This window comes from Branchiostoma belcheri, unplaced genomic scaffold (genome assembly GCF_001625305.1).
Source record: "Branchiostoma belcheri isolate BF01 breed outbred unplaced genomic scaffold, Haploidv18h27 scaffold31, whole genome shotgun sequence".
Lineage (NCBI taxonomy): Eukaryota > Metazoa > Chordata > Leptocardii > Amphioxiformes > Branchiostomatidae > Branchiostoma > Branchiostoma belcheri.
In genome coordinates, this window is record NW_017803921.1 from 481,525 (window position 1) to 493,945 (window position 12,421).

At 41.1% G+C, this 12,421-nt stretch overlaps 2 protein-coding genes across 3 annotated transcripts in view; both read right to left on the reverse strand.

The window, feature by feature from the left end:
- The window catches only part of LOC109474425 (mucin-5AC-like), a 10,811-nt gene extending 8,199 nt beyond the window's left edge, over window positions 1-2,612 (reverse strand). The window contains exon 1 of the mRNA XM_019774719.1: window positions 2,433-2,612. Coding sequence (XP_019630278.1) covers window positions 2,433-2,523 — 91 coding nt within the window. The 5' untranslated portion in view covers window positions 2,524-2,612. The remainder of the gene's footprint in view (window positions 1-2,432) is intronic.
- Window positions 2,613-5,216: 2,604 nt separating this feature from the next.
- Window positions 5,217-11,576, reverse strand: LOC109474663. Of its 2 annotated transcripts, none has more exons than XM_019775008.1 (9): window positions 11,349-11,576; window positions 9,653-10,010; window positions 9,136-9,185; window positions 8,559-8,688; window positions 8,069-8,304; window positions 7,787-7,899; window positions 7,462-7,667; window positions 6,613-6,981; window positions 5,217-6,159 (listed from the first exon to the last, which is right to left on the reverse strand). In XM_019775008.1, exons 1-9 carry the CDS (start codon window positions 11,431-11,433, stop codon window positions 5,904-5,906), a joined length of 1,803 nt encoding a protein of 600 aa, XP_019630567.1. In that variant the 5' UTR covers window positions 11,434-11,576; the 3' UTR covers window positions 5,217-5,903. The 2 variants fall into 2 exon arrangements, with proteins under 2 accessions (XP_019630567.1, XP_019630566.1); XM_019775007.1 differs by having other exon boundaries at window positions 5,220-6,159; window positions 9,136-9,270; window positions 9,603-10,010.
- Between the last annotated feature and the right edge of the window lie 845 nt (window positions 11,577-12,421).

Genomic DNA, 12,421 nt, shown 5'->3' on the forward strand with positions numbered 1-12,421 from the left:
GTAAGTACTCGGACACGTGACCTTCTACAACAGTTCTCTGGAATCGTCCAGACAGGTAGTCGCCAAATAGTGCAAGAAGTTGGCCGGAAAACCCAAAAGATCTTAATTTATGCACTAACAGTTTATGAGAAACACTGTCGAACGCTTTACAAAAGTCCAAATATATAACGTCGACTTGCCCAGATCTGTCCAGTACTTCACCGATTTCGTCATAAACTTCCAGAAGTTGAGTAGTGGTGGATTTACCTTTCAAAAAACCATGTTGAAGGGGGTATAGGGCGTCAGATAATAATGGATAAAGAGAGTTGAAGACACATCTTTCGAATACTTTGCTAGTGATACATAATAAAGAAACTGGTCTGTAATTCGATAACATTCCCTGTGATAGCCTCTACGTTTTCTAAGATATCTATGAATTGCTAACGAAATCACACATCTAACATTGATACGTAAGATAGAACTCCCTAGAGAAGTTATTCACGTTTCAACATTGGTTTAACAAAATGGAGGACGAAAAGTGGTTTGACCTTGTGGTTAAGGTCACACGCCATTTTTGTTTTGACTTTGGAACCACCTGGTTACCTCAGGACTCACCTTCACCTTCAAATGCACGAAATTCTATATTTAAGCACACCTTAAAGTATGCGTAAAGATACACACAACAGAAACATTTACGCATAACAATGGCATACCCTGTTGTTGTTTTTTTCTTGCAAATATCTACTTTTATAAACTACAAACATAAAGAAAGCAGTCAATAGGTGACGTCTTGACCCTTAAAACGAACAAAGCGATAAGATTATTACTATTACTAGTATTTAAAAGCGTTAAAGTTCGATTCAGGATAAAACTCTACTTAGTAAGAATCTAAATCTAAAACTTCAGTTCCCTGAATAGAAGCTTTATGATTGCATAGGCCGAGATCTCTTCACATCAATACAATTGTACATCCTGCCACGATGTGCGTCAGTAAGATTACCGTTTTGTTTCCGTGTCAGTCACGGGGCTTGTACTCTGTCATCCGTGTGACAATGGCCTCTTTCACGTACAGAGACAGGTACAGCGGTAAATAATAGGGGCTTATGCAAATTACACTTCCTATAACCTCGGCTGTGCACGACGTTTAGGAGGAAGAAGTTTGTTTTGATAACTGAAAAACAGGTGTTAAAGCATTTTCATTCTAGCCTATATTGGTATCACTCATAATGGTGTCGACTGTTTTATCGTACACATGTAATGCTAATGCCGCTGATGCTACAATGAAATGAACACCAAAGAAGTAACGAATATGTAGGTATTAGATCCATAACGATATCATTATGCTAAAGATACAGCAACAAGAAAAATAGAAGCAACTGAAGAGAAGATCGGTAGCGTATTTATCCAACCTAGTTTAAGAAAGACCCCGAATATTACGGACACACGTCAATGAAGGTTATACATGCAGATAATGAGATGTACAAGAAGACAGTTACTCAAGAAAACTGGATAAATCTTAAAGACTATTCATACGTTTCAAGGAGCATCTGTCCACTACTTGTTGTCAGTGATGACTGGACACAGTTCCAAAATTCCAGCTCATTTACATACAACGTAGTGGAACAAATTTCTCTCTAATTGAGTCACCCAAGGACTGTGTCCACTGAAAGTGGAACATTTTGTAGAGGCGGGAGGACAAAACAAACCCCTGTCTTCGCGTGTGTAGACGGTATAACCGCGTATGTCACACCAGGTGCTGTGCCTGTGTCTGAATAGCCGGTATAACCGCCCTTCCGTGTAACACACTTGCTGATATACGTATTATATATTATATTTACGGTTCAACCTAGTTAATAACCACCTCTAACCAAGGCCGACACCTGGCCATTGTAGTCACTGTTCGGTGGTCCCTTTTATAGATTACATTCCCCATTGACACAAGTATGAAGAATCCTGTCTACACTGGCCACCTGCCTATACTGTGACAATTTTCAAGTCACAAGACAGGATTGCCTCTACATGATATATACCCATGTCATGTAGAGGCAAAATGAGGACAAACATCTAAAAACATATGTTTTTTCTAATTTTAAGTGGTGCCTTCGAATTCGCTATTTCAATAGTTGACATGGTCTAAAGTGTTACAGAAGGGTAACCAAATCTACCTATTACAGCTAGCCCTTATAATTTTTCTGTTGAAAAAATCTAGCTCATTTAAAGAAGTTTTCAAAGAAACTGGGTTAGAACATATATTACAAGTCGACCTACTTGGACTATCTAATGTCAACCTATTTGGAATACCTAAAGCGGCTTCGCGCTCAAACCTTAATTTTGTGAAAGCCGAGGCCTTTCTAGAATCCTTTGTCAGTTGTGAAGAGAAAAGCAGGCAAAGGAATACGTTATGGATGGTCCGCAGCGCGCCTTAAATATTTAATCAGCTTTTTTTCACTTACCTGTGGTACAAAAAACCGGTGAAATTCCTCCACACACCAACAGCAAGGACGTAAGAATCCCGTAAAATTTCCGAAAGTCGCTCCCCTCCATGTTAGCAGCACGGCTACATTGACTCTGACGGGATTTCAGGGTTAAAATCTCTGTGAAAGGTGACCGGCAGCAGGCGAGGTGAGAACCGCCCGTTCATGATTCACGCCGCCGGGCGACACTGCCAGGCTTACCTGCGTGACGTCACAATACCCGCGGGTTAGTCAGCTGTGGGCTGCGCACGGAGGTGACAAAAAACCTCTACCAGGCTTCGGGAGGCGGCTGGAACGAGTAGAAATCGGCCAAATAGAGAGATAACATGCCAAGGGTCTGCTGGAGCTAGAGAACTGTTAGCCGCTCCCTGAGTCAAGAAGCCTGGTAGAGGCTACTAGTATGTGACAAAGGCTCCACACGGTTCTGGAAAGTCTCTGGAAGTAGAATTTACTATACATAGAATATACTACAAATAGTAAATAGTATATAGTACTAGTATACTTCTAGACACTTCTCTTAACTTGTACTCGAACCCCACGAAAAGCGGCCAAGATGGCCGAATGGGGGGATCTATATGTGGATATATATCGAGTATAAATAAAGGCACAAACAAGCACAAAAGTATTGGATGTGTATATACTAGATTACGTGTGTATGTATACATGTATGGGCAAAGTATTGCTTTGCTATGCATCTGACCTGTACTTAACCCAGAGGGATTGTATGCACAATATAGGTATTCATTCATTCAGGAACTCATTGTGTATTGTACACAATCTTGTAATTAAATTTGATGCTTACGATGACAACAAAAGTCATTTAGACTTCTCAATTTGTGTAATACCATCACAAAATCAACGACATTTTCTTAGAGTTATGAATAAATAAAAACGGAGATCTAACTGCGAACTATCACAACATATGGTACAAGTAACATTAAGAAAATGTCAGAATTTTATACAGCCTTGGGAAGGTTTTATAACAAAGGTCAAACGGAGCCAAGTACAGTCGTTAATTCTATTGGATAAAGCGGATATGTCACTGGCTTTGCGCTCTGGTATTTTCGCAGATTTGTTGGGATGCGTTGAAAACAACATTGACTAACCTTTTCTGTGCATGCGGCAACCATATATTTATTGGATTTAGAATATCTGGTTTAATAAAAAGCCAGGACGCAGGCATTCAAACGGTTCAATATAGGTATTGCAAAGGACAATAGTGACTGTGTACTCGTGGGGTTTTAGGTCCACCGTGATTTGCTCTAGCGTTCTTCGCAGACTTGTTGAAGTGCTATATGCACAATACAATTCGGGTTTCTCACAGGCGTCGCATGTTCATCAAACATCGTTCGGCACCTTATATCTGCTTGGTGCAGGGTGTCTTTGTTTCCTGGTCGCCTAGCAACAAGTTATCACAACTGTGCCATTCTAACCGAACCTTTTACGTTCCTAAACATATAATTTGGACTAATTTAGCGCGAGTATGGCCTTTCCTTGACATAATTACCCTAATTTGATTCTCACCTTTGAGGTACATAGTATTTAATGCCTTTTAAGGTTACAAGGGTTCCACTGTGCTTCCCACTATAGAAGCCTGTTATATTGCCTTAAATGCTGGTTTTATAAGGTTATTATACAGTTTATATGTATATTCTTTTTTGTCTAACTCACATACGATAACTGACAAACTGAACACTCAAGTTGCAGTACTGTCGAAGTCATTATAAGCAACTTAACGCCCACAAGATTCCCCATAAAGTTTATTTGTTTGCTTATATGAGTTCGCCATACAAGATGGAATGGACAGGAAAATAACGTTCACTACTATTACCAAGGGCCTTCTTGCTATATCTTAGTCTGTACTGACCCATTTTGAGTGAATTAGCAAAAATCTAGGCCCATCACAAGGTAGATCATCGTATGGAACGTTAATTTGCAGGACATGGAACGAATATTATTATGACCAGAGAGCAAGAAACCAAATGTACAGCCGTGATACGGCTGTTAGGCTTTGCTGGGTGCTCCCATGAAACATTTCTATGCTTCTGGGGGTCAACTGGGTCAAACCATATAATCCTAGCCCCCGGGCTAGATGATACCAGGTTAGAGTACCTCATCTGAATATGATAATAAGCTTGTGACGTAGAAGTCTAATTTTAGCACCCTATATAAACCCCAGGGAGTTCTATCGAAGCGTGGCAGGAGCTAGCAGACAGGTGGTGGGGAGGGTGTCCTCTCCAACAAGTGTCACTGGGCGTTTCCCTTAACTTCTACACACTTACACACACAAACAAGACAGAGACTTAATATACAGTTCCATTCAAACCACTAATGCCACGATTTATGAAGCATTTTTTTTCGAAAAAGAGTAGGGGCATGCCTGGTGTGCGCTGATCCAAATGCCACTAGTGTTATATGGAAGTTGGTGATGGAGCTAGCTCGAGAGCCAAATAAAATAAACAAACAAATAAGTAAACTACATGTACATGATGGAAGGATAGAAACAAAAGGTCGTATGTAAAATAGAAGTTACGCCAAGAAAATTTATTTTTTGTAGGGCACCTAGGGTTTTAGACGCTCTTGAAGATTTCGGGTTCAACAGAGCACACACTGGGTTGTAGCAGTAAATGAGTGTCATTTTACCGTCAATGTTATGAAGAACGATAACGTCAATATTGCTTGACAAAAGATAAAGCTCGGTCACAGAACGAAAATATCAAACTTTTTAGCTTTATTGGAGAAGTGATTGTGACATAATACAGGGAGCACTGGACATTCATACAGCTCAGTTGTTGTTAGTTAATATGCTAGAACTAACTGTATGGTAAGACCACGCGATAAAGCACATAGATTAAGCCTTGTAGAAGAGAATCTTTGAACAATCGCCCTGTGTGATTTTAAAAAGCAGCTTCAGCGGATAGTACGCCTAGCTTTTATCACAAGGCTTTCTCAGCACGCTTCATGGGGGCCGCCATCTTGAATAACCGGTCCGTCCAGTTCACACCTGTACTGACACTAGATACTCTGAGGTCACATCGACACACAGGCACACGCAAACACACAGACACGCGCGCGCGCGCGCACGCACGCATACAGACACACATGCACGCACGCACACACACATAAACAGATAGAGAAATCTTTGCATCGAGGCACAGAACACTATAAAGTTACATATCATGATCACAAATGCTTCCATACAATAGCTGCTGTGCAGTACCAACCAAGTCCAGTGTGCGTCGCTCATGTACGGCGTAGTTTTGAGTTTGACAGCGTTACAACAAAATCTTTCCATACAATCTATAGAAATTACAACCAACCAACCAATTAATATATACAGACATTAATATACATACATGCCGATATCCGTAATCACCGTCAAATACCGTTTTCTTTTCCGACTTTCTTTCTTTTGAACTTGACAATGATTCTAAAAAAAACTCCAAGGGGTCAGATTGGAACAACGACCGTCACCGGCTTCCCTTGAACATGACCCTCAACGTAATGGAAAGACGGTTTGGGAACTTCCGGCACTTTGTACCGCCTGGGGAAGTATATACCCCCCAGATCGTGTTCGTACTTGTCCGCTAGTCTTCCGGACTTCACCGCCGGTTGGAACGTCATTCGTTTGTAGTTCCTCTGGGGATCGACAGGGTCCGGCTTCACCGGGTAGGACGGCGAGGGAACCTTCTTCTGTGGTCCTCCACTGGAAAATGACAGAAAAAAAACATAAAAAATATCAAACGTTAATCATTCATGAATATAATTGTGCATCAACAGGTAAATGGGATCCAATAGCCTTTTTTGAGGCTGTAGTGGCAGTGGGTTGTTCACCGTGTGTCAAGGGCACAGTATTGGAAGGCGGAGCATATCCCTTTCCTTCCACCGACTTTTACCTCCCCAACATATCTAAAAGTCAGGTGTTATTTTTTGCGCCTGGCTGGGAGGAGTTAAGAAGTGTCTTTTCTAAGGGCATAAGATCGTTGACGTGGCAGGATTCGAACCCAGAACCTCTGGGTTCTTTGCCCAACAACCTACGGCCACGCATTGCAATATCTAAATACGGGTATTTAGCAACACAGTAGAAAACTTGAAATGAGAAAATTGCACACATGTTTAACGGTGCGAATGCTGTCTGTTAGGTACGATATCTACATACTTTATTTCCTTCTTCGAATTCTTGGTGTCCTTGGAGACCGTCTTCTTGTCGTTCTTGTCTTTCTTGACGTGTCCACCGTTCTCGACTTTCTTGTCATTTTTCTTGTCTACCCTCTCTTTTTCACCGTTCTCGACTTTCTTGTCTTTTTTCTTTTCTTCAATCTCTTCTTCACTTTCTTCTTCACTCCAGCTCTCTGCTTCACTGTCTCCATCGCCCTTCTTTCTGTTCAGAGCTCTCTTGATCAGGCAGCCCAGGAGAGTTAGCATGATGATGGCAACCACAGGCACACCGGCCCCCAGCCCGATCAGTAGATACTGATTCATGCCTGTTGTTTCACCACAGGCGGCGTTTTCATCTGTCTTGGTGCATCTGTAATGAAGAACGCCAAAATGTCTTGACCTACCCATTAACTAGAAAGGTAACATTGGCAAGGCAAATATATAATGTTTACCTTCGCATATGGTCTGCTCAAACTCAAACTTCTTACTCAAACACATTCATTTATATGGTCAGACAGGAGTCTAAATCCCTCCTGCTATAAAATTGCAACATGATGTAACCCAACACTAGTTACCCATTGTAACAGACACATTGGTTCAGATCATTGAGGTCACTGTTTTGAAGAAGAAGAGTAAACGTAGCAAAACAATGTTTTCCTTCGGTAAACATAAAGATGGAACATTGCAACAGCAGAGCAACGAGTTCACATTTCACTTTGTTTGACCTATTTTAGATAATTTTAGGGCACTACCACAGTCGTGAAAGAATTGGTGTGTGTACCGTTAAAAGAGTAAGAATTTTCGATAGAAGAATTGTACATTACTGCTATTTTAGTGACTGTTTACTCACAGTGAGCTGACATCAATGCCGAAGGTGTTGTTCGGGTCCTTGGAGATCGCCTGTTGCAGAGCGCTGGACACGCCGCTGTCGCTCACCGTGGCGTTACTTTGGAAGTTGGCGTTGTAATTGGCGACAACACTGCCTTGTCGGAAGTTGAGGATGGTCACACTCAACAGAGAGCTGCCAAGAGACGTGGTCTTGAGGTAGTCAAAAATCTGGAACAGAAAAAAGATTGATGAAGTTAAGAGGAGACATACTGGCACAGTAGTTTAGTGGTATCTGGGCCTACAGTTAAATTTACGTATAAGACAGAAAAACTTGGACATGGACAAACCTGTTTGGACACTTTAAAGGAAAGCGACCGAAAGGCCTGGGAGTTCCTATCCTTTAGATCCTCGGTGAAAGGAATGGAAGTCATCCTCATCTCCAGGTTCACTTTCTTCGAAGCTGAAGCAATAAAAAAAGTATCAATGATACATTGTACTACTATTTCAACAAGTATAAAATAAACATCAATAGAAAGCAAACGTGAGCTTTTGTTATCACACAAGTTATAGTTGCCCTGTCCTTAATTTTGCTAATTACCATATTGTTGCTAAGGTAACGGATGACGTACCAAGTGTGCAAGTCGTTCCATCTCCGCTGTAACCAGCATTGCAGACGCAACTCTTCCCAGAACCCCCTGCGACACAGGAGGCGTAACGGTGACATGTCGTATTGCATGACGGGAAGACACCAACGGTAGTTGTTGGCTCGGTGTTGTACTTTGTTGTAGGAGGTTGTGTTACAGCGACGGTTGCGTTTGCGTGCGGTGGTAATGAAGTTCTATTGGGGGGCATTGTGAAAAGATGCCTAAAGGAAGGTATCGAACAACCGTAAGCAATGAAGTTAAAAATTCCACTTGTAACCATTATATGCTTCAGAATATTTGACAGCAAGCTTTTAATGAAAGAAAATCTAAACAAACACACACACAACACACACGTAACATGGGGATACTAAACATCCACCGTGGACTCTAAACTTCACCATTTTTGTATCTTAATATGTGCCATTGCCTACGGGTCAAAGTCACATAAAGTACACCTGGTAGTGACAAAACCTACCAGGAGTTTGTTGGCATGACCCTGGTCTGGTTCACACTCGGGCCGGCTGTCATGTTCATTACCATCGGCGGTGTGTATGGAGCCTGTGTGGCGTTATGCGGTTTTCTGGTCATGTTGAAGCGAGCCATACCTGTTAATACATCATGACAATGTTAAAAACTTAATATTGACACAAACATATATTGAAGGCATCAAGCGCTTCTACCTCTATTTGACTGATGTATATGCCCGTCAGATAGGTAAAGATATGTTTGTACTAAAAATATGCATGTCGTTATTAGTTATTTGTCAATAACAACATTAGGCACACTCTACATACTAGAATCACTTAATTACTGTTGTTTGTTTTGTTTTGTTTTTTTGTATGTGGCGCAACAAAATAAGTTGTAACTTGAGTGCATGTCACCTTGCCTTTGTCCTTTGTGTAATGCTAATAAGGTTAAAGGAGTTTTTGTTTTTTGTTACTTTCTTAATTGTACTTGTATCAAATGTTCCTTCGAATTCTGTATTTGCAATTAGCCCTAGCCCGGGGCATGAGTTTGCAATAAACAATTGTCATAACGGAATAAAAACCTGCCTGGAGTTGGGACGACAGTGAAGTTGTCTCTCCTGGCTGTAGGCATGAATCTCGTCTGGTTCATTACCATCGGCGGTGGGTATGGAGCCTGCGTGGCGTTATGCGGTTTTCTGGTCATGTTGAAGCGAGCCATGCCTGTTAATGCATCATGATGACCATGTTATTCTAAATCTTAATATTAACACAAACATATATTGAAGGCACAAAACACTTCCAGCTCCATTTGACAGATGTCAGTCAGATAGATCAGACACAGCATGTTTGTACTCAAGATACACATATCGTAATTGTTATTTGCCATTTACAACATTAGGCACACTCTACATATCATGTGATTATTGTTGTTTTGTGTGTATGTGGCGTAACATTGTCTTTGTCCTTTGTGTAATGCTAATAAGGTAAGGTACTGTTTATTTCTTGTGTCTAGTTACTTTCTTGTACTGAAACGAAACGAAATAAAACCCTGCCTGGAGTTGGGACGACAGTGAAGTTGTCTCTCCTGGCAGTGGGCGTGAATCTCGTCTGGTTCACAGCAGGGCCCGTGACGTTGTCTCTGTGGACTGCCACGTCGTGACGCGTGGTGACGTTGTGCGTGACGTAGGTGACGTTGTGCGTGACATGGGTGACGTTCACTAGTCGCGCGGTGACGTTGTGCGTGACGTAGGTGACGTTCACTGGTCCCGCGGTCGGCGTTATGCGTGGTAATGATGTTGCGTTCAACTTTGGAGGGTGGGGAGTTGTGATGTTGCCCGTTGCAGTTGTGTTATGAGCGGCTGGCAGTAGTGTGGCCGCGTTTTGTGTTGAAGTCACGTTGGAAACTGCTAGGAGAGGTGTTGTCACATTTGGCACTGCCGTTGAATTTCCGCTGGGTGTCGCTGGAAAACAGAAGAAAAATGGCCAGGCATTTAGGTACGGTGGACGCATCAACTACTAAGTAACTAAATCCAACTCAGAAAAGAAGAAATATTAATAGCAATAACTAGAGTTATCAACCAAGGATTGATGTGCTCAAAACTCATTTTCCCTAGAACTAAATAGATGGCTGTAAACGACGCTTATAGTTAGATGTTCAAAGGTTAGATGTTAACAGCTGCTGCCGCGCCGCGTGCCTGCGAAGCTGGTGTGTTATGCTGAAGGGTGGTTATACCGGCTATACAGGCTATACCGATACAGTTTATAGAAGTATGGCACAAGCATTTCCAGTGTTTTTCTTGTGCAGCACGAATAGAAAAACAACATAATAAAAAATATAATCATAAAAGCTCAATCAAGTCCCTATAGTTTTTTTTCAGAACTTACTACCAACTGGAGTTTGTTCTACCTACAATCAAGCAGATAAAATGGCACAACTGACACAAAAGCACGGAATGCGAAGACAACAGATAAGCGTCATAATTACGGCGCAGGAATTTTCGGCGCTTGTACCGAGTTGTCTACACCGACCCTGCGGCACGTCTTATTTAACGTAACTCGGCTAGTTCCACCATATGAAAAAACCTAGGACATTCTTTAATTTATAATTCTTTGCTATCTGTAATGATCACTTTGTATACTATGGTAAGATTATCAAGATTTATGTTCTAGTGTATTGAGTTGTGGATATTTCAACTTTATAAACAATTCCCGGTGATCAGTAGACCGGGCTTATGGCCCTAAAAAAGACCACAGTTCCATTCATAAAAATTGTCCATGAAGTCAGCACAGCTTTCAAAGAAAGCCAATGGTAAATGATCCGTACTTTAATTATGATGCTAAAATAGGTATAGCTTTTTGGTATAAAAACACCCAGTACAATTTCAGGGCGGCAAAAAAATATATATATTCTGGATAAGGAAATTTTGTCTGTAATTGGCATTTACTGCCATTTTTTAGTTTTGTCATCAGTTTATACTTGAAACGTTAGAGATACCCGAAAACAAGATACGCGAGAAGTCCCTTTGTTTTTGGTGCCACCAATAAATAACTCGAACCAGGATATGATACGGAACAAGCAACCGTTTCTGTCAACAACATCGCATTTTGCATCAAAGATATCAGTATGCTATAGTGTAGTGTTAATTCAACTTACTACATTAACAAAATGACGAGAAAATTGGCATTGGAAATCCAGGTTTGCCGCTCTGAAATTACATTGGATGTCTTTTAAAGTCGCGTATAAGTAACCATCCCAAATGATGTGTCGTCTGAACAAAAAACAAAAACAAAGTACCGACCTGTTGTGTTTGTAGAACCAACTCCTATGATCCAATGTATCGTCATTAAAAGTAGAAAACTTATCGGTTGTCTCTTGCAAAGCATCCTCCAAAATTACACTGAAGCTATTCCAAAAGTGTATAACGTGAGTCACTAAATGCAGATGTGTTTGTCAGGAGTACTAGTACTCAGAAATGGTCGCTTGAGCCATGCCCTCTGACCCACCATCTTTGTGACATAAGTTGCTCTTCCACCTGCCAACGGGGAAAGTTCAGTTGATAGAAGGGGAGGGGTGTATGCTTTGTCAAAGTATCAATGATACTATTCCAAACGGTTAGTGCAGTTGTGTAGACAATGTATGGTTAGTTATTACATGTGCTGCCAATTCTGATAGATTTAGAATCAACTATTTTTCACTAATTGAGCTAACGCTGCACACTCAACTCAGACGTTGAAAGAACTTTCCCCACAGACGTATGGAGGAAATACCGGTTTTACCTGATCCAAAAGGATCTTTTTTCGCCATCAAATTTTATCCCCATCGATCTCTCCAGAAATTTGCCCAGCGCGTCTAAACAATTTACAGAGCACGATAAATCACATATATGGTGATAGGAGTCTAAATCCCTCCCACTATAAAGTTGCAACATTATGTAACCCAACACTAGTTACCACGGTAAGAGACAGTTTGGTCATTGACCATGTCAGAGGTCATTGTTTTGAACGGAAGAAGAAGAAACGTAGCAAAAACAATATGTTTTCCTTTGGCAAACATAATAATTGGTCCCCTTGGTGACTTTAAGTGCAAATAAAACTGGACTTATGTATACACAATTGTAATGTATCATGAGCTGTTTCTAACGGAGAAGAGATATTCTAATAGCTTATCAGAAGTTACGTTCGGTAGAGAATTACGTCCTTTTTGTTACGTTTCATGCGGCCAGCCTTTCCTTCCTGACATCTGCTTGGTTTTCATTCATATGGTGATGTATCGGACACCTAACCTCGGGACGAAACAAAACGTGACGAATCACAGGTCATAGGTCACATCGACCTGACTAACCCACTTTCACTTAATTGCACACTGACTTAG